Source organism: Carassius gibelio, chromosome A19 (genome assembly GCF_023724105.1).
Source record: "Carassius gibelio isolate Cgi1373 ecotype wild population from Czech Republic chromosome A19, carGib1.2-hapl.c, whole genome shotgun sequence".
NCBI lineage: Eukaryota > Metazoa > Chordata > Actinopteri > Cypriniformes > Cyprinidae > Carassius > Carassius gibelio.
In genome coordinates this window covers 8364016-8385093 of record NC_068389.1, presented here as the reverse complement: position 1 = coordinate 8385093, position 21078 = coordinate 8364016, and the positions used below count along the sequence as shown (strand labels likewise).

The following is a 21078-nucleotide window of genomic DNA, read 5'->3' as shown; positions in this document are numbered from 1 at the left end:
AGCTAAACACACGAAACGAGATGACAGATAAAATGTTACTTAATAAATACACAATAGAGAATAAGAAGCTGATGTCAAATTTATCCAATATCCAAGCAGTGATATTTACCATGTTTACTATGGTAACGTTAGCGTGCATAGTCTTTTACATCGCTTATAAATATTTCTGCCTTGTTTAGTGATTATAATCCACATCGGATCAAGTTATTTCTGTTCAAGTTATTTTTAAAACGTCTTTAATGCTGGTGTTACAGCTGTTATCTTTCTGAAATGATCCGTGCTGACGCTCTCCAGACGCTGAGAAACTCTGCCTTTGTTCATAACCCCTTCTCTAGCCCCAGCTGGCACGCTTTGGCCCAAGGTTTTCGTCGGGCCAAAAAACCCTGGCCGTTGGCCCCGAGGAAGCCCCGGCGAGGCACGATCAAGCCCCGGAAGTGACAGTGGAAACGCGACTTGCCCTGTCACGCACTAGCACGCCCGGTCCTAGCTCGATAGTGGAAACACGGCTACTGAAGTGGGACCAAAGGACCATTTGTGATCACTGGTGTAAGAATATAAATAACAGAAAACGTCTTAGGTTACGTATGTAACCATGGTTCCTCGAGGGAACAAGATGCTGATTCAAACGCAATGCGGAACGCCATTTGCATGACCACGCTCTGAATCAATGTGTAATCAGCCCAATGGAAAGGCAAGACGTCATAGGCGTGTGACGTCATCAACCAGGAAGCTTAAAAGCATGTGCAGCGGAGCTGGCATTAGCCTCTGGGAATGAAGCAAGCACTGGCAGGGGTGCCAGGAGTATGGCTTCGAGACTCAGTGTCTTGTTGACTCTAGGAACCATGGTTACATATGTAACCTGAGATGGTCCTCTTCAGGAACTCGAGCTGCATCGAACAATATGGGCTGCATATAACAACAAGGTGCCCACGCTACCAGACTTCCAAGTCCCTGCCTAGTGTGTATTTAAAGAGCACAGCTAAGGTGAGAGAACAGAAGAGCCCTGAGTGGCTTGCATATCAAGGCCATAGAACCTCACAAAAGTGGAGGGCGTGGACCATCCCACAGCATTGCAGATGTCCTGCATTGAAACACCTGCTAAAAAGGCAGGTGTTCCCCATGTGGAATGAGCCTTTGCTCCAAACGGCAAGGGGAGGTCAGAGGACTCATAGGCAAGGTTAATAGCCTCAACTATCCACTAGCTAAGAGTCTGATTAGTCACAGGGAGACCCCCTTTTGCAGGACCATAACACACTAGCAGTTGGTCCATCCTTCTCCATAGGGCAGCTCTGTGGATGTATGTGTCCAGCGCTTAAACAGGACACATACAATTAAGCTTCTTCTGGTCAGGTTCCCAGAAGGGAGGCGGACAGACGGCCTGCAGCATTATCGGTTGTGGTGTGACAGAGGAAACCTTGGGAACATAATCCCCTAGATGGTATAGAAATGCTTTGGCCATGCCGGGTGCAAAGTCAAGATGCACTGAGAGGGTCTGAATGTCTCCAACTCTCTTTAGAGAAGTAATCATTAACAGGAAGGCAGTCTTTATAGTCAGATGAAAATCCGAAATCTCCATAAAAAAGGTTGAAAGGTCTCCACGTCATGGTGAACAGTTTCCTCGATGGGGGAGTTCTGGATTGGAGGATGGTCTCAACAACCTCAGCTGAGAGACTGGAGGCAATGAGCTGTGCCTCCTCAGGGGCCACACACACAGTTTCCACAGCTCCGGGCGGAGTTGAATTATCGTACCCCGTGCCTGTGAGAGTAGATCTTTCCTGATTGGAATCTCCCATGGAGAGCCGGTGAGGAGTGAGATCAGATCTGAGCGCCATACTCGGCCTGGCCAGAGCAGGGCCACTTATAACAGTGGAACTCCGTCCCAGAGCAGTCTCGCCAGAACTCCCGGGAGCAGAGCAATTGGGGGAAAAATGTTCAGACGAAGTCTCTGCCAAGTCTGTACCATAGCCTCCAGTCCCAGAGGAGCTGGATGAATCAGAGGGGACATTGCAATGTCTCCTGAGTTACAAAGAGGTCCATCAGAGCCTGGCGAAACATTCTCCATATCTGCTTCAGCATTTCAGGGTGAAGCATCCATTCCCTGGGCCCCAGCCCCTGTCTCAACAGGACATCTGCTCCCACATTGAGATGTCCAGGAATGTATACTGCTCTGAGTGAGGGAAATTTGTCCACACACAAAGTTCTGGTGCGCCAGCTTTTACAAGAGTCGCAAATGCAGACCTCCCTGGTGGTTGATGTAAGAGACCACTGATGTGTTGTCGGTGCACACCAACACAAGGTGACCTCTTAGGTCTGGAAGTGTTTCAATGCTCGATACACATCCAGCATCTCCAGACAATTGATATGCCATGTCAGATGGTGGCTCATGACCGCACCCCAGCTGGTCTAAGGCACGGAGCCATCATAGCGTGAACTTGATAGTTCGTAATGGATTCCCCCTCGGGGAAAATCCCTCTGGGGTCCTGTCCCCCCCATCTCACCAGGATTTATGCCTATATGAGAAATAAAGGCAGGGTGGATATAAATTTAGTTTTGAACAAATTTGAACAGGATAGGGTATTGTGACATCAGCATCAGAATAGTCAGAGTAAACAATATTCAGTCAGTCATATTTCAACCCTTGTTGAGATGACAGGGAACTAATCCTTATGTGCAAAGGTTTCCTGCTTCTCTAGATACTTCTTTATTTTCAGTGAGCTGAAACTAACATCTGCAGTGGGAAATACTGCTGTTTGTGCTTATACCCAAACTAAATGAAAACATGCAGCAAGAAAAAGAAAAATTGTGACATTCTACAATATACTTTAAACTGGCCTCCTAACATTCTGTTGTCATTAACTCCCCACCTTAATCATGAATTTGACCTCATTGTTTAAGCTGGTAGTGCATCCTGATGGCTGGAACAAGCTTGTCAGGATGCACTACCCTTCTGTAAGAACAGCTTTATTAAGACACAGGCTACAAATGCAGATATGGCATGCATTAGGCAGAGTCTGGTTCCTCACTAAAGCTAACCTGGCCACACCCTGGTCAGTACACCGGTGGGAGACCATTTATGAAAACATAGCTTGCTGCTGCAGCTAGTTTTAGTCCAACCAGCAGGAGGTGATCATTCCCTGGCTTGAATGGGTGCAAAAGTCCTAGTGTAATGACACAGACTTTAGATTGTGAAAAGGAACATCCTTCAGATGAGGCATTAAACTGGCCTCTTGACATTCTGAAGCAATCTTCTGGATTAAGCGTTAGACTGGCACCTGTAAAAAGGAGTGTCATTCAGATGAGGCCTTAAACTGGACTCCTGACATTCTGTTGTCATTAGTTCCCCACCTTTATCATGAATTTGACCTCTGTCCTTGACTGCACCAGCTAAAGTAGGCTGCTTTCAAATTGACACAGTATCAAACCAGAATCAAGCATTAAAGAATTGTAATTGTAACTAATTGTATTGAGTGTGCTATTGTAGTGTATTTCAAAATGTATATATTTATATATATTTTATAAATAAATAAATAAATAAATATATTTATTGAGAAATGAAATAAAATGCCACTTAAGTGCACTTATTTTCATGGCTCATGTTACTTAACAGCATTCAGTAAACTTTTAAAAAGTTAGTAATAATGTCAAATAAATATCTTTTAGAACATCTTAAGTAGTATTCTTATTTTGATGTGCTAACTAACTAAAGTACTTGATTATAATTGTAATAGTAATGTGTAATTCAATATTACATTTAACTCAGATATATATTTAAATGAAATAAATTGCAATGTGTGAATACAAAAATATTTAAATGACATACAAGTTTGAGTAGAAATGACATTAAAGTAGTCTTTAGTTTACCATAAATGCTTGCCAGTACATTTGGTGGGAAACTTTAACTATTCATTCATAATTAATGTTCATTAAACTCCAATTAAGTACTTCTTCTTCAAAGAAGATGTGCATCAGTCTATGTGTGTGTACATTTGGCAAAATGAAAAAAGTCTCTGAACTTCTGAAATATTCATATGATTATAGTGTGCGTGTGGAATTCTGAGTCAGTTATACAAAGCCCACTAGGTATTAATTACCATTTTTGAACTTGCACAAGAGGGTGGTGCAACAGTTTGAAGATGAGGACAGACTGACTAATCCAGTGCTCAGTTTGTTTATGTGTAAATCTGCATGATTATACATACCTGTGCATTGCTGTCCTATATTCTGTACTAGTAATACGTAATGCTGTCAAAGGTGTGTCATGTCTAGTACTCTCAGTGCATCCACCCCAAATGCTGAGCATGCCCTTGCCTGTGCATTACCAGAACTGTTCAGAAAACAAGTAGAGGAAGACAGCCAATCTCAGTGAATTTTGATCTGACCAGGGACATGCCTTGCTCAATGGAAATCTCTCTATACAGTATTTCTGAAGGATTCTTGGAAAGAAAATCATGAAAAAGATGTACAGTCCTTTTAACCAAAACAATATACTGTGCATTGAATATCTGGCAGAAATTCTCTATTCTTTAAAACAAAAAGATTCCTACATAAAAACGAGGCCAAACCCAAATCACACATTCTGAACTAGGGGCCTGTTGCTGCAAAATAGCTGCTGAGCGCTTCCAGATGTGTTCCCAAAGGAGCAGTAAGTCTGTTTTCCAATCGTTTTCAACATCAACAAAAATGTGTCGTATGGAAACCTGGCTTTCCAGGTTTTTTTTCTTATGAAACCCGACCGTCTCCGCCCGGTTAGACTCACTGTCCTAAAGCATCAAGTTACAGGAGGCATTTTTTCCATAACACTGACACGGAAGGTGGGTTTAGATTAGACCAAACTCCCCCCCAACCCCAAGTGGGAGGATTCAGGATGTCAGCCAAGATGTGACAGAAGCGATGGGACGCTGAGAGCGTGAAGTAACGAGCACTGCACGACGGGAACAGCAAAGTTTATATACAACCAAGAAAATAAAAATCACGTAAAATGGCGACACAGGTATGTGGTTTACACTGTTTTATATATAGCTATATGATTGCTCGCTTACATTTAAATTGTGCTTTACGCGGTTATTGGGTTTATGAGTGAGTGTTTTACATAAACTGCGCTTCGTTGGTTTGTTCTCTTGTCAGTCTCGGTAATCTAACGCAAAATAACAACAACAACAAAAATAATAATAATGATAATAATAATAATAAAAATAATAATAATAATAATAAATAAAATCTGTTTTCCTTTCTCTCTCTCTCTCTCTCTCTCTCTCTCTCTCTCTCTCTCTCTCTCTCTCTCTCTCTCTTTCTCTCTCTCTCTCTTTACGAGCAATATAAAAACTCCAAATGCCACTGACGCGTCTCGGCAGTGTTCTGTTAGTTTTTTATGAATAGCATCCGCGTGTTTGACGGATGTCTTAGTTCGATGTGACGTGTCTCGCTAATTGCCATGTCTTGCACATTATCTCCGGGTTTAATAGGACATGTACATTGAAATTCAACTCTCAGAAATGAATTTGCGTTCTTTCACATTCCGCTGCGCTGATTCACCTTGCTTTTGAACGCAGGAACGCGTCCTCTTGTTAATATTTCCTAGCAAAGAAAGAAAGAGTCTTAGAAGTATGGCCAGTGTCAGGATAATTCAAGCCATATGAGAGAGAGCTACGCTGCAATGAAACGTTCTCTACTCAGTGCAAAGGATAGGCTACAATGACTGTGTCAAAACTTAGTGAGAAGGGTGCCTCCCTGCCCTAACCACCCCGATCTCGCCTATGAGACCCAGAAAAGCTGTCTAAGCAGATAGCTCACTAGGTTTTGACATACAGTCATTGTGTAGAAATGGAAAGCACGGGGAATCAATCAGAGTCTTGGCATTGTTGCTCTCTGGTACAAGTCTCAAGACGAAGATTGACTGTGGACTTAAAGAAAGAGGGGGAAAGTGTGTAGAAAGTTTTTGAATGGTCAAAATTGCAATTGGGGTTACATAGTAACACTGTTTACTATCGTAACCACAGTTTTTATGCATTTCAACACCATACAGTAAATGTATTTCAGAAAACAGGGAAATGGTTTCCATCATTAATGCACAGCTATAGTAAATAATGCATTTCATGGCCTGGCATGCAGGTATTTTGGGTACTGTACTGCATAATTGTCTGAGAGCAACAAGGTTTGAATAGACACATTTTAGCTTTGGTAGTGTATTGATAGTCTTGGAGAGAAAAAGTAAAAGCACAAGCTTTTCGATCTTTTAGTGGTGACTGATCAGTCTGAAAACAGATGCACATGATTGCTTCAGTCTTAATGTTCATTGCTTGATTATAAAAGTCAAGGACAGATATCAAAAGTCCAAAACTGAAATAAGTACATATTGTCATAGCATTTTTCACGTTTTAATTTTTCAGTTTAATTATGATAGACATTGAGCAAAACAGCTCTCCAAATCTGAGTATTTGTTTCTAGGCTCTTTAAAGTTTCAATACATGAGTGGTTTTCTAAAGAACTATACAGTAGAAGAAAAAGTTCTTTGTGAAGCTTAAAGGGATACTCCATCCCAAATTGAAAATTTTGTCATTATTAACTTACCCCCATGTCGTTACTAACCTGTAAACGCTTTGTTCATCTTTGGAACACAATTAAAGATATTTTGGATGAAAACCAGGAGGCTTGTGACTGTCCCATAGACTGACAAATGTTAAGCTCCAGGAAAATATGAAAGGCATTGTTCAACGATTCCTCTCCTCTGTGCCTCTCCAAATCAGCGTAGCACCATTTTGGCAAATCTGAGCTGTACGCAGATGCCGTATGCACTTCTGTATCAGCCGCGCCACAAGAATTAGTTTTTTGCATGTATTTACGCTTTGGTTTGAAAGCAAACAACGCATCAGCGCAGTGTGGAGTGTACGCCATCTGCATACAGCTCAGATTTGCAAAAATGGCTCTACTCTGATCTGGAGAGATATTTTTCATCCAAAATACCTTAAATTGTGTTCCGAAGACGAACAAAGCTTTAACTGGTTTGGAACGACATGAGGTAAGAAATTAATGACACATTTTTCATTTCGGTGTGGAATATCCCTTTAAACAAGTTCTCCTATGACATTCATCTATGAAACCCTTTTTGCTTTTAACTTAAACCTGTTTACTTTTCTAGTAAAACCCCCACCTATAGTATTCTTCTATATAAGTATCTGTCTTCATCTATACACAACGTCTATACTCTCTTACTTCTGCAGTATTCTGACCTTGAGAAGGCCATTAACACCTTGGTCACAAACTTCCATGCTGCTTCTTCTGATAATCGGCCTACACTGAAGGCAGATGAGTTCAAGAGCCTCCTCTCCTCCCAGCTGCCAACTTTAATCAAGGTAAAACCCATGCTGCTATTCATTCCAACAGATTCCAATGACTCAAAACAGTTATTACTCATTTCCTGTGATTGTTCTAAGCTTTATTATTGTTAAAGCGTAACAACTGTTCATAATGTCAGTGGGAGATAATGTGAAGAACGAAACCAGTTAAGTGATAACCTTATAGAAACATTGTTGTAATTTTTTTTGCTTTGTTTTAAGGCCTGTGTGTTACTCTGGTGGTGTTTTGTCTTTGTTTGGGAAGCACAGGGCACTGTGTCTTTGTTATTACTGGCCTACTTTAAACTTTAAAGCCAGCACGCTATTGCAATTTTTATTGTTAGCATCGGTTTATTTAACTAATTTCAGTAGCATTAACAGGTTTATGTCATATACAAACAGGAACTTTATATGATTTGGTGTTAAATATATATATATCGTCCTCTTATTGCCCGTCATTTTGTCGCTACAGTATATTTATTATGGAAACGTTTTGGCAACCACGACTGCCGTAATTTCTTTTTACTATAATTGAACTTCTTTCAGTCTGAAGGACTGGTTGGTTTCACAGAGAATGTTTCCCAGAGTTTTTGGCCTTAGATAGAGGTGTGGTCTGATTACACAGATCAGTTTGAGCTCAGGTTGAGCCAGAGAACAACACGAGGTGTGGCTCCAATGAAGGAGTGAAATGATGGCTACTGTTGATCTGAAGGATACATCATCTCTCCTGCAGTCAGGCCGACTCGCTCTTCAGCTAAAGTCGGTATAATATCTTGTTATGGAAGGCCTTCTACAGCTTGAGGGAGAACCTGTTTTTCTTTTAGCTAAATGAAGGTCTGGTGCTTTGAGATATATGATACTGTGACATTTGAACAATACTTCAGTGATCCATACTTCAGTTCTGATGTAATTCTGCTCACAGTTCATGTTGTAACATAATAGTTAAAAACCGTACAGACTGTATAGACTTAAAGAAAACGTATCTTAGCAAGATAAATAAATAAATAAAATAAAATTAATTAATTAAAAGACTCCTAAAAGTATATTTATTATGAAGCCATAGAGACGATCCACATGAGGGCGACAAAGTGCTCGTTTTCAAATGCAAAAGTTGAAAACCATTGTGAAATGGGTTAAATGTTGACAGAATACATGAACACCAATGAGTTTCTCTCTCTCTCTCTCTCTCTCTCTCTATATATTTTTTTTTCTCTAGTCGGATAACTTTGGAGATGTGATGAAGCAAATGGGTGTGAAAGATGGGGAAGGCATCAGCTTCAAACACTTCTGGAGCCTGATCCAGAATTTGGCCACAAACCAGCATGGTCTGCTGAGCAACGAGAAGCTGTCTAAATGCACCTGCCTTTTACTATGAGCCGTGGGCTTCAACTGCATCTGGTCTCTCTGTGTCTCTGCATTTATCCAGAACCTCTCATCTCCAAACAAAACACTAACTTTTCTTTCTAAGCATTCCAATAAATAAAATTACATTAAAAACAAAATGTAAATGTAATTTTTAATGTACAAACCAGTTAACAACTTCATATTCCATAATTGGAGTCCAATTTGTTTTCAGTTGCAAATGGAGTTTAAGCTTCCCACAAGTGCATTTAACAAGTGTTTCTTAGTCAATAATAAATAAATTAAATAAATAAGTTAAATCTTTTCTTTTTCTTTTTTTTTGTTATAACACTACATTTAAATTGACTACCATAATACTCTAAGGTTTGTGACATTTCAAGACATAGATATGTACCGAGTGGTTTTATGCAAAAAAAAAAAAAAAAAAAAATGTATTTATATTTTATAATACTGTTAAAATCAATAACACCCTGAAATATTGTCTAATAAAAGTCATATAAAAAACATTCCTTGTTGATTTTTTTTTTAATAAAAATGTATAATTCTCACAATGTATAATTCTCAAAAAAGAACCAGAATTACAATCAACTGCAGTCTTCATTTAGAATCAGCTGTCTTATAGAATCTGCCTTACTGTAAAGATGTAAAGGTCATTTCTAACAAAAAAAAAATCTAAATTCGGCAGCTACAAGAGAGTATTATATCGTAAATGTTAATTATTACATCTATATGGCAATAGTCTTAGCTCTTACTCTTACGAACGATGCTGAATAAAGTTGCAGGTTGTTGTTGTTGTTTATTATTAATATTATTTTTACAGTGTAGGATTTCATGAGAATTGCCTTCACCACAAAGTGTTGGTAACCACACAGACAACATACACCAAGTCTAAATGCATTCCTATCCTCTTGCATTGTCCCTTTTTGCTGTAAAGCCAGTTCCACACTTGTCCATATAGATCTGAAAATTTATGGAATTGGAAGATACATTTTTGCAACTGTTGCTAAATTTGCATTTACTGTAGACATCCAGCTAAGTTTGCAGATGAACAGACCAATACTTCCATTGTGGTAAACAAGTTTGCCGCAACAAATTGTCACAGATGGTGTAGGCACTCACCACAATGTTCTTGTCAAAATAACCCCACAGAATTAACACTTCATAGACTGTTTGTCTTGTTGAATTAACCCTTACTTTTGCCTTTTTTTTTTTTTTTTTTTTTTGCACAATACAATGAAAATTACCCATATATGGTCTTAAATATGCACTTAAATTTTAAGTAATGTATTTTGAAAGTAAACACCCTGCAATATATATATCGCCCAACAACTATTATTTTTACTGAACAATAATCATTGATTTTGGTCAAATATAAGAGTAAGTATTGCCAGTTTCAAGTGCAATCCATGCACTTATTTCTAACCTTTAAAATGGGGGAAGCTCTTTATCCTATTATCTGCTGTTGAATAAGGTATGTATATGTATGTATGTATGTATACACTGAACAAAATTATAAACACAACATACTTTTCAACAACAAAAATCTAATTCTTTTTCTATATACACAAAAGGCCTATTTCTCTCAAATATTGTTTACAAATCTGTCTAAATGTGTGTTAATGAGCACTTTTCCTTTTGCCTAATCCATTCACCTCACAAGTGTGGCATATCAAGATGTTGATTAGACCGCATGATTATTGCCCAGGTGTGGGTGACATGTCTGGTGAGTATGCTGGCCATGCAAGAACTGGGATGTTTTCAGCTTCCAGGAATTGTGTACGTATCCTTGCAACATGGGGCCGTGCATTATCATGCTGCAACATGAGGTGATGGTCATGGATGAATGGCACAAGAATAGGCCTCGGGATCTCGTCACGGTATCTCTGTGCATTCAAAATGCCATCAATACAATTCATTCCTGTGTTCATTGTCCATAACATGTGCCTGCCCATACCATAACCCCACCATCACCATGGGCCACTTGATCCACAACGTTGACATCAGCAAACCACTCACCCACATGATGCCATACACGCTGTCTGCCATCTGCCCTGTATAGTGAATACCGGGATTCATACATGAAGAGAACTCCTCTCCAAAGTGCCAGACACCATCGAATGTGAGCATTTGCCAACTCAAGTCGGTTAGGATGACCAACTGCAGTCAGGTCGAGACCCAGATGAGGACGATGAGCATGCAGATGAATTTCCCAGAAATTATTTGGTTATGCAAACCAACTCTTGCATCAGCTGTCAATGTGGCTGGTCTCAGACGATCTTGGAGGTGAAGATGCTCAATGTGGAAGTCCTGGGCTAGTGTGGTTACACGTGGTCAGCAGTTGTAAGGCTGGTTGGATGTACTGCCAAATTCTGCAGTGCTGCAGTGCTTATTCCAACCTCTCTCACCACCATGGGCAAGACCAAAGGAAGTCAGAGACAAGATTGTAGATCTGCACAAGGCTTGAATGGGCTACAAGATGAGATGAGACAACTGTTGGTGCAATTATGAAAATGAAAATGGAAGTAAAACAAAACAACTACACCACAATAAAGGACGCATATCACTCTGTTCCACGAACAGCTTTGGGACGTTCTGATCACCTTCTGGTTCATCTTATACCGTCCTACAAGCTAAAACTTAAATCTGCTAAACCTGTAGTAAGGACTGTGAAGAGATGGACCAGTGAAACAGAGCAGGATTTACAATCTTGTTTTGACCTCACTGATTGGAGTGTTTTTGAAGCTGCTACCACCGATCTGGACGAACTCACAGAGACCGTAACATCCTATATTAGTTTCTGTGAGGATATATGCATTCCTACCAGGACTTATTTAACATTCAACAATGATAAGCCATGGTTTACAGTAAAACTCAGACATCTTCGTCAGGCCAAAGAGGATGCCTACAGAAATGGGGACAGGGTCTTGTACAATCAGGCCAGGAACACACTGAACAAAGAGATCAGAGCAGCTAAAAAGACCTACGCTAAAAAGTTGGAAGACCAGTTTACTTCCAACGACTCAACTTCAGTTTGGAGAGGTCTAAGAGCCATCACGAACTACAAGACACCATCCCCTTGCACTGAGGCTAATCAACGACTTGCTAACGACCTGAATGAGTTTTATTGCAGATTTGAAACCCCCATCACCCATTCTGACCATCTCCCTACACAACCATTAACACATCCTGCAATCCCACCCTCCACACCTCCTGCTCTTCAAATCTGTGAAGATGATGTGCGCCAGGTCTTCAAGAAGAACAAAAGAAGAAAAGCACCAGGCCCAGATGGTGTTACACCAGCCTGTCTGAAAATCTGTGCTGACCAGCTGGCCCCCATCTTTTCACAGATCTTCAACAGATCCATGGAGTTGTGTGAAGTGCCTTCCTGCTTCAAACGCTCCACCATCATCCCCATCCCAAAGAAACCCAAGATAGCAGAACTTAACGACTACAGACCTGTGGCTCTAACGTCTGTCGTCATGAAGTCGTTTGAAAAACTGGTTCTGGCTTATCTGAAGGACATCACTGGACCCTTACTGGACCCCCTCCAGTTTGCTTACCGAGCAAACAGGTCCGTGGATGATGCAATCAACATGGGATTGCACTTCATCCTGCAACATCTGGACAGGGACTTATGTGAGGACTTTAGTTCGGCATTCAACACCATCATCCCAACAGCCCTTCAGACCAAACTGACCAAGCTCTCTGTTCCTAACTCTATCTGTCAGTGGATCACCAGCCTTCTGACAGATAGGCAACAGTTAGTGAGACTGGGGAAATTCACATCAAACAGCTGCTCCACCAACACTGGTGCCCCTCAGGGATGTGTTCTCTCCCCTCTGCTCTTCTCCCTGTACACCAACGACTGCACCTCTAAAGACCCCTCTGTCAAGCTCCTGAAGTTTGCAGACGACACTACAGTCATCGGCCTCATCCAGGACGGTGATGAGTCTGCTTACAGACAAGAGGTTGAGCAGCTGGCTGTCTGGTGCAGTCTTAACAACCTGGAGCTGAACACGCTCAAAACAGTGGAGATGATCGTGGACTTTAGGAGAAACCCAGCTGCACTTTCCCCACTCACCATCATGAACAGCACTCTGACTGCAGTGGAGTCATTCAGATTCCTGGGAACCATCATCTCTCAGGACCTGAAGTGGGACAATCACATTGACTCCATTGTTAAAAAGGCCCAGCAAAGGTTGTATTTCCTTCGCCAGCTGAGGAAGTTTAACCTGCCACAGGAGCTGCTAAAACAGTTCTACTCGGCCGTCATTGAGTCTGTCCTCTGTACTTCAATAACTGTCTGGTTTGGTTCAGCAACAAAATCAGACATCAGAAGACTACAGAGAACTGTTCGGACTGCTGAAAGGATTATTGGTGCTCCCCTGCCCACCCTTCAAGAACTGTATACATCCAGAGTGAGGAAAAGGGCTCAGAAAATCACTCTGGATCCCACATATCCAAGTCACCCCATCTTTGAACTTTTGCCATCTGGCCGGCGTCTCAGAGCCGCAAACACCAGAACAGTTCCCTACAGTAAATGTTCCCTACTTATGCTTAAAACTTGCAATATCCTTATTAGAGTTGTTCCGATTCCGATACTAGTATCGGAAATATCTCCGATACCACAACAAATTCTGGCATCGGCATCGGCGAGTACATGAACCCATATACCGATCCGATACCATTTTCTTAAAAAAGACCTAGTTATGACCGCAAGCTTTGCCTAACCGCTGCACGGTTCTTCTTCGCTGCTCAAAATGCATTGAAAACACAGGAAGTTGTGCTGTGTTGCCACAAGCAACCCCTGTTTAGAGCAGCGAAGAAGAAATGAAAACGCGTTAGCAGCCCTTATCTATATATGACTGGATCACTCATCACATTCTAAACTGCCAAAAGACAGTGAAGCCGCTACTATATTATAGATCAGTGGTTAGCAGTATGTCTCTGTAGTACCGGTAGTTACAGACTCTCGAGTATATTCAGTACCGGCAACTGCGTTCAGTCGCTTCCGTGTAAGTCAAAACGCAGGGCTCCAGACAGTAGCCGAATATATACTAGTGTCTGTGAATATTAAACTGCAAAATACTATTTAAATATTACTCCCGCAAAATCTACATCTCTGTGGGTGACTGGCACAGATGCGCGAGAGCTCGCTGTTTTGTAGTCTCTGCTGTGTGTCATGAGGACACGAACGCATAAACCGTCACTTCATGAGAATTTACCGTTTCATTTGAGAATACTGTCATATCATAAACACAGACACTCAAAGATCTTCATGGCAGCCCATTAAAATAAATGTTTGGTTTACATGAGTAAATTGACAATATATAAAGCTACTGTTGTAGCCTACAGTAATAATAATACATCTCTATAATAATAATAATTATGCCTAGATGGTTGCTTGTTTTTTACTTGTTTTTTACTTGTTAGAGATTATCTGATTAATAGATCTTTTTTTATATTCCTAGACTTATTTGTTGCAGTTTTTTTATACAGTTATATTGTAAAACTTAAATACCTTTTTTAGTTTGCGGTGTTAGATTTTTGGCTGCATTTGAAGTTCTTTTTTGCATAAGAAAATAAATAATACTGTCAAATTCATGTTAGATAATAAAAATACTGTAATAAATACAGTAGTTCACCATGTATTTGTTCATGTTTTATTGAGGGATCTGTCTGAAGCACACCATAAAAAAATTCTAGCAATTTACACAGGGCTAGTAGTATATACAGCTGTATATACAGATATACACCCAGGTATCGGATCAGTACTCGGTATCGGCCGATACCCTGAGCCCAGGTATCGGAATCGGTATCGGGAAGAGAAAAAGGGTATCGGAACATCTCTAATCCTTATATTTATTTGTTAACCCTCCATCCTAAAACATTCCTGCATCTCACTCAATCCTATTCCATTATCATTTATAGCACAATTGTTTATACACTTATTTATTTGTCAATTTTTAAATCTCTTTTTTTTTCTTTTTTTTTTCTGTGTGTTGTTGTCTCTGTGTACTGGAAGCTTATGTCACTAAAACAAATTCCTTGTATGCGTAAGCATACTTGGCAATAAAGCTCTTTCTGATTCTGATTCTGATTCTTCTATAAATCAGCCTTGGTCTGGAGCTTGTTAATGATCTTAAGGCAGTTGGGACCACAGTCACCAAGCAAAACATTGGTAACACACTACTCAGCAATGGACTGAAATCTTGCAGCACCTGCAAGGTCTTCCTGCTCAAGAAGGCTCAGGTACAGGTCCGTTCAAAAATTTCTCCTAAGGGTACAGGATGACTTCACCACATTGAGGGACAAATGGACGGTGTCCATGTACTGTAAAATCTTTGATGAGGACCTCCTTCCCTCAGCCATGAACACTGAACATGGGTCATGGATGGCTCTTCCAGCATGACAATGACCCGAAACATACTGCCAAGGCAACAAAGGAGTGGCTCAAGAAGAAGCACATTAAGATCATGGAGTGGCCAAGGAAGTCTCCAAACCTCAATCTTAAAGAAAATCTGTGGAGGGAGCTGAAACATTGAGTTGCCAAATTACAGCCAAGAAACCTTAAAGGGTTAGTTCACCCAAAAATCTAAATTATGTCATTAATAACTCACCCTCATCGATTCCAAACCCGTGAGACCTCCGTTCATCTTCGGAAAACAGCTTAAGATATTTTAGATTTAGTCCGAGAACTCTCAGTCCCTCCTTTGAAGCTGTGTGTACGGTATACTGTCCATGTCCAGAAAGGTAAGGAAAACATCATCAAAGTAGTCCATGTGACATCAGAGGGTCGGTTAGAATATGTTGAAGCATCGAAAATTTATTGTGGTCTAAAAATAGCAAAAACTATGACTTTATTCATCATTGTCTTCTCTTCTGGGTCGGTTGTGAGAGAGTTCAAAACAAAGCAGTCTGTGATATCCGGTTTGTGAACGAATCATTCGATGTAACCGGATCTTCTTGCCTCAATGGGTTTCTATACTAAGTACTAAGTCATGTTTTTCTGGGGAACAAATTCTGAAATAAGTTTCTAATCTTTATATAATGTGTGTTTTTTTCTGGTTGGTATTCTATCTCTATACATTAAAATAAACCTACTGTAAAATTACAGACCCATCTTATCTTTGTAAGTGGACAAACTTACAAAAAAGGCTGGGGATCAAATGATGCTAAAGGTAAATTCCAACTATCCAACACTACATAAACACTGACCTGACACAGAACAGAACTTTAAATACTTAGGATAATGAGACACACACCTGAATATAATGCCTATATCATATTAATAACCATAACAACAAATTTACAAAGGCAAAGGATGATGAAAAAGAAAGAGTCCAAACTAACAGAAACCATGACATCATTCAAAACGTTCTACTTTTATTTTTATACACTCACAATATGAGCAAAACACTGTTTTTTTTTTTTGTTTGTTTTTTTTTACAATAAATAAAAATAAATAAATAAATAAAAAACTGAAGCACACCACAAAAATTAAATGAAACTCGACATATAGCCAATTTTCCTTACAAAGGTAAGGAAATTAATTATGTTGATGTTGGGTCTCTGCAGAAATGGTAATAAAAGCCATAGCAGGCCTTCCTTTTTTATTGGGCTGACATCAACTAAACCCATTTAAGGTTTTAACAAAAGTCAGAGAGGTGAAGAACCTTGTTCTCTCTAATGAGCATGGGTAACAACAGAGGCGTGAAACACTTCACATCACCAGCAATGATATTTCCTGTCATCAAAACAAAAAGACATATACTGTAAGCTACATTCACACAGTAGCAGAATATGGTTTTGAGTCTGTATTTGAGTCCTTAATACGGCTACGTTCACACACAGTATGGATATTGGTGATAGTAACCATTGTATTCTGTAACCCAACTCACATCTGTAATTTTTCAGGACTCACAATCACATTCTCAGAAAACCTGTGCGGCTTGTTAGGAATGTTGTTGTGACAAAATGTATTAAGACTTTTCAGTTTTATGTTTATGTTATTGTTGCTATGGTAACTTGTTATGAATACAGTCTTGACTTCCATTGCACATACAGACAGTATTCGAGATGCTACTGTAAGCTGCTGTGTGAGTGGGACATTTTGAGACTTCTGTAAGTAAATGTGGTTGTCAGTCCCAGATGACAGTGTGAACGCAGCCATACAGAGTACAATGACACTTACTCATCTCAACAACTTGCTTATGGTTTATGTTATTTTGATTATGTTTTAATTTTATTTGCCTTTACTTCTTGAACTACAAACATAAAAATGTCTTTGTAAATGGACACCATACACTAAAAAAACAGTGAATCACTGCTAGTAGTGAATGGATCCTGGAAGAGCCTCCATTTCAGTTAGAGCCCAGTTCAGTGATTTAATTGTATACATCAGAGGTCTTCAACCATGTTTCGAGAGAAACAGGGTGAACTATAAACAGTATTTTTTTGTGCACTTGAAAGGCAATTCAGGAAGGGGTCACCATTTGTTGGGGCATTCAAAAAAAAAATCCCTGAATCCCTTCGTGAACGACCACTGTACTAGACCATTATCGAATGGTACATGACATGGTCACTACAAGTATGTATTTTGATTATTTAGGGTCAGGTGACCCAAGATAGAGTCCTCATGATTCATTTTAAAGCTAGAAAAAGGGAGAGTTCAAGTTAACATATAAACAATACAGTTCAAATGTTCAATTCAAGTGTTTTATCATGATATATTGCACACTTTTTTGTCATGCATAACAAATTAAGTTTTTTAGGTAAGAAATGTGTTTAATAGTAGGTATGTTAAATGTGACTACCTGCAGGGTGCAAAGAAAGGAAAGCAAGTTTTATAAAGTTGAGAGTAGAGAGGGAACACACATACAAATATAATTTATTTTGAAAAATTATTTCAATTCAAGTTTATTTGTATAGCGCTTTTTACGATACAAATCATTGCAAAGCAACTTAAAGAAAATTAAGTTTCTACATATTTAGTAGTAGCTTATGAGTGTGACTGACAGTTTATCTGCGTATGATTTTCAGAAAAATGAATACAAGACGTAGTAAACCAGACAATGAACACTATTAACAGCGATTATTATATGATGCAATCACACTTGTAGCAATATTTGTTAGTTCTGTATGTTGATTCAGGGTTAGCATCATCTGAGGTCCTCTGAGGGGGTCAACATCATCTCTTCTCAGGTGTTCTGGATCCAGACTGGAGCTTGTGTAAATCCTAGTTACCAAAGTAAAAGTTGCCAAACTAAAAAATAATGATTAATTCAATTGATCAGATACAACTGCAGTCACAAATTATCAGATGCTGAATTAGAATCAGATGAATTATCAGACTATTTGAATGCTTGGCGAAAGAGATGTGTTTTTAATCTAGATTTAAACAGAGAGAGTGTGTCTGAACCCCGAACATTATCAGGAAGGCTATTTCAGAGTTTGGGAGCCAAATGCTAAAAAGTTCTACCTCCTTTAGTAAACTTTGCTATCCTAGTTAGGTACACAGGAGTTAACCCATTTAGGGCCTTATAGGCAAGTAATGATAATTTGTAACTGATACGGAACTTAATAGGTAGCCAGTGCAGAGACTGAATAATTGGGGTAATATGAGAATTTTTTTCTTGACCTGGTAAGGACTCTAGTTGTTGCATTTTGGACTACCTGTAGCTTGTTTATTGAAGATGCTGGACAACCACCAAGAAGTGCATTACAATATTCCAGTCTAGAGGTCATAAATGCATGAACTAGCTTTTCTGCATCAGAAACAGGTAACATATTTCGTAGCTTGGCAATGTTTCTAAGATGGAACAATATAACATATTGCTGTCAAATATAACACCCAGATTTTAGACTGTAGAGGAAGTAACAGTACACAAACTGTAGTCTACGTAGTAGTGTAGTAAAACAGAGGAGTCCAGAGACGATAGCAGGTATAGTCTTGTTAAATGAGTAAATAAGGATGTGCCACAAGGCTGACAAACAGAACTGAAAATTCACAAAAAGTAACTCAGGGTGCTTGAGAGCTTCTTCAAAATGGTAATGGAAATCTGGGTTGCTCTTGAACATAGAGATCAGGGGTGCTGGCAAGATTCGAAGTTCTCTGCAACCCTCTACGAAGACCGCTGGGTACAGCACAGAAGAGGTAAACACAACAGCAAAACTGAGGCTCTATGTGTAACACTGCTTAGACAGGACTAGACAGGACTAGACTAGACTAGACTAGACTAGACTAGACTAGACTAGACTAGACTAGACACGACACGACACGACACGACTACAGTGAAGTCATGGTTACGCTCAGCTCCGTGCATCTAGGTTAAACAATAATCCGACAACACAGACACAAAAAAGAGGGCTAGATATAGCGAAGACAAAAGAGGCAGATAGAGAACAGGTGTGATGATGAGAGAATGAAATCCAGCTGACAGTAATGAAGGGTTGATAGAGAGTAAGAGTGAAAGTAGGACATAAAACAACCAGCAGAGGGAGGCAAGGGATGAAAAAAAGAGAAGGAAAGAGCCAGGATCATGACAAGTAGATTCTGTGTACTTTTTTTGGTCCAATAATTAATTTCTCTGTCTTATCCGAATTTAATAGGATAAAATTAACACACTCTGTTAGCTTAGATAATTTAGAAGTTTCATCTGGTCTCATTGATATATATAGCTGAGTATCATCAGCATAACAGTGGAAACTAATCCAGTATTTTCTAATAATATTACGAAGGGGCAACATGTATATTGAAAATTGAAGAGGACCTTGGATGGATCCTTGTGGCACTCCATATTTTACTGATGATAAATGAGATGACTCCCCATTTAAGTAAACAAAATGGTAGCGATCGGATAGGTAGGATCTAAACCATCTTAGAGCCTGCCCTTTAATACCTGTATAGTTTTGTATTTGATCTATGACTATGTCATGATCTATGGTATTGAACGCAGCACTAAGATCAAGTAAAACAAGCAATGAGATGCAGCCTTGATCTGATGCAAGAAGCAAGTCATTTGTAATTTTAACAAGTGCAGTTTCTATGCTATGGTGGGGCCTGAAAACTGATTGAAATTCTTCATACAGATCTTTTTTTTTTTTTTTTGCAGGAAGAAGCACAATTGAGCAAGCACAACTTTTTCTAAAATTCTAGACATAAATGGAAGATTTGAAATGGGCCTGTGGATATGCTCGGCCTTAGCAGTTTTTAGAGCCTGTCTATTGCTGGACATACAGTTCTAAAAAGTTCGTTTTTCTCCATTTGTGCTCAAGAGTACAAGTTTCTTTCTTGAGAGAGTGAGTATTACTGTTATACCAGGACACAGTAAATTTTTCTCGAACCCAGTGGTTTTCAACCTGTGTTCCGTGGGTCGCGGTGGTATTGCAAGTGGGCCGCCAATTACTATTAAAATAAATGATAATATTGTTAATATATGTAAAAATGTCTTAGTCATAACATAATAACATAATTTCATATATATAATTAAATAACAAAAAATATATATTCAACTGTTACTTTGCTTCCACTAGTCGAGCTCGCTGATTGGTTTAAGAATAAACCACCAATTTATCTTAGATTTTTTTGCTGCATATGCTACAGAACAACAAATTCAAACGTGCATATATGGCTACCAACAGGCTCGATATATAAATAGCTGTCAACGTGTCCCTCCTGACTGCTTGCTCCGATGACTGTCTATCCACTGCCGAGCTCTGCCTGGATCTGGTTTTCCCCTTTTTGTTGAGCAGTGTCAGCCCGAGTTATTTTCTGTTAATTTCCAGTTCATTCTAGGGCTGTGTGATTAATCAAAATCGTCATAAAATCTCAATTTGAGCATCCCGATTTTTTAATTGCTTTATAGCACAATTTTCACGGCCCTGACAGGACAGAACAGACTGGGCATATGCCTACCGGCTTCACACATTGTCTGTGATGCACCTTTTTTCCGAGCCCATGTTAACGGATCAGAGCGTTCAAACTGCACGCGGTAAAAGGCTAGAAATAAAAATGTGCGAAAAAAAAATAATCTAACACATGAGCATAGAGAGAATTGTGAGTGCACAGGACACAGTTTAAGTGAGAGGAGACACATTTTAAGTGCGCGCACTCTCTCCAGGCAAGCACGTCTGGTATTGTGACAGAGCAAAGGAAATCTGGGTGTGAACAGAGATTCGCGTTCGTGCAGTATTTTAATGTGCTTTTACGTTACAATAATGTGCTCTCGCTGCTGCTTCTGCACTGCATACACATACTGTATAAGCACTGCAAACGGAGTATGTGTGAACCTGCATAATGAGCTCTATAAACAATGCATGGCAAAAAAGAAAAAAAAGTCCCTGGACACGGGATTTATTTATTTATATATATTTTTTGCCATAA

At 39.5% G+C, this 21078-nt stretch overlaps 1 protein-coding gene across 3 annotated transcripts in view; it reads left to right on the top strand.

The window, feature by feature from the left end:
- The first annotated feature begins 4777 nt into the window (after positions 1-4777).
- The window catches only part of LOC127935585 (protein S100-A14), a 102655-nt gene continuing 86354 nt past the window's right edge, over positions 4778-21078 (top strand). The window contains exons 1-3 of one of the 3 annotated variants that reach the window (XM_052533589.1): positions 4782-4990; positions 7218-7349; positions 8548-8690. In XM_052533589.1, coding sequence (XP_052389549.1) covers positions 4979-4990; positions 7218-7349; positions 8548-8690 — 287 coding nt within the window. In that variant the 5' untranslated portion in view covers positions 4782-4978. Of the gene's footprint in view, positions 4991-7217; positions 7350-8547; positions 8993-21078 lie in introns of those variants that run through there. The other 2 variants (XM_052533588.1, XM_052533590.1) reach the window with 2 other exon arrangements.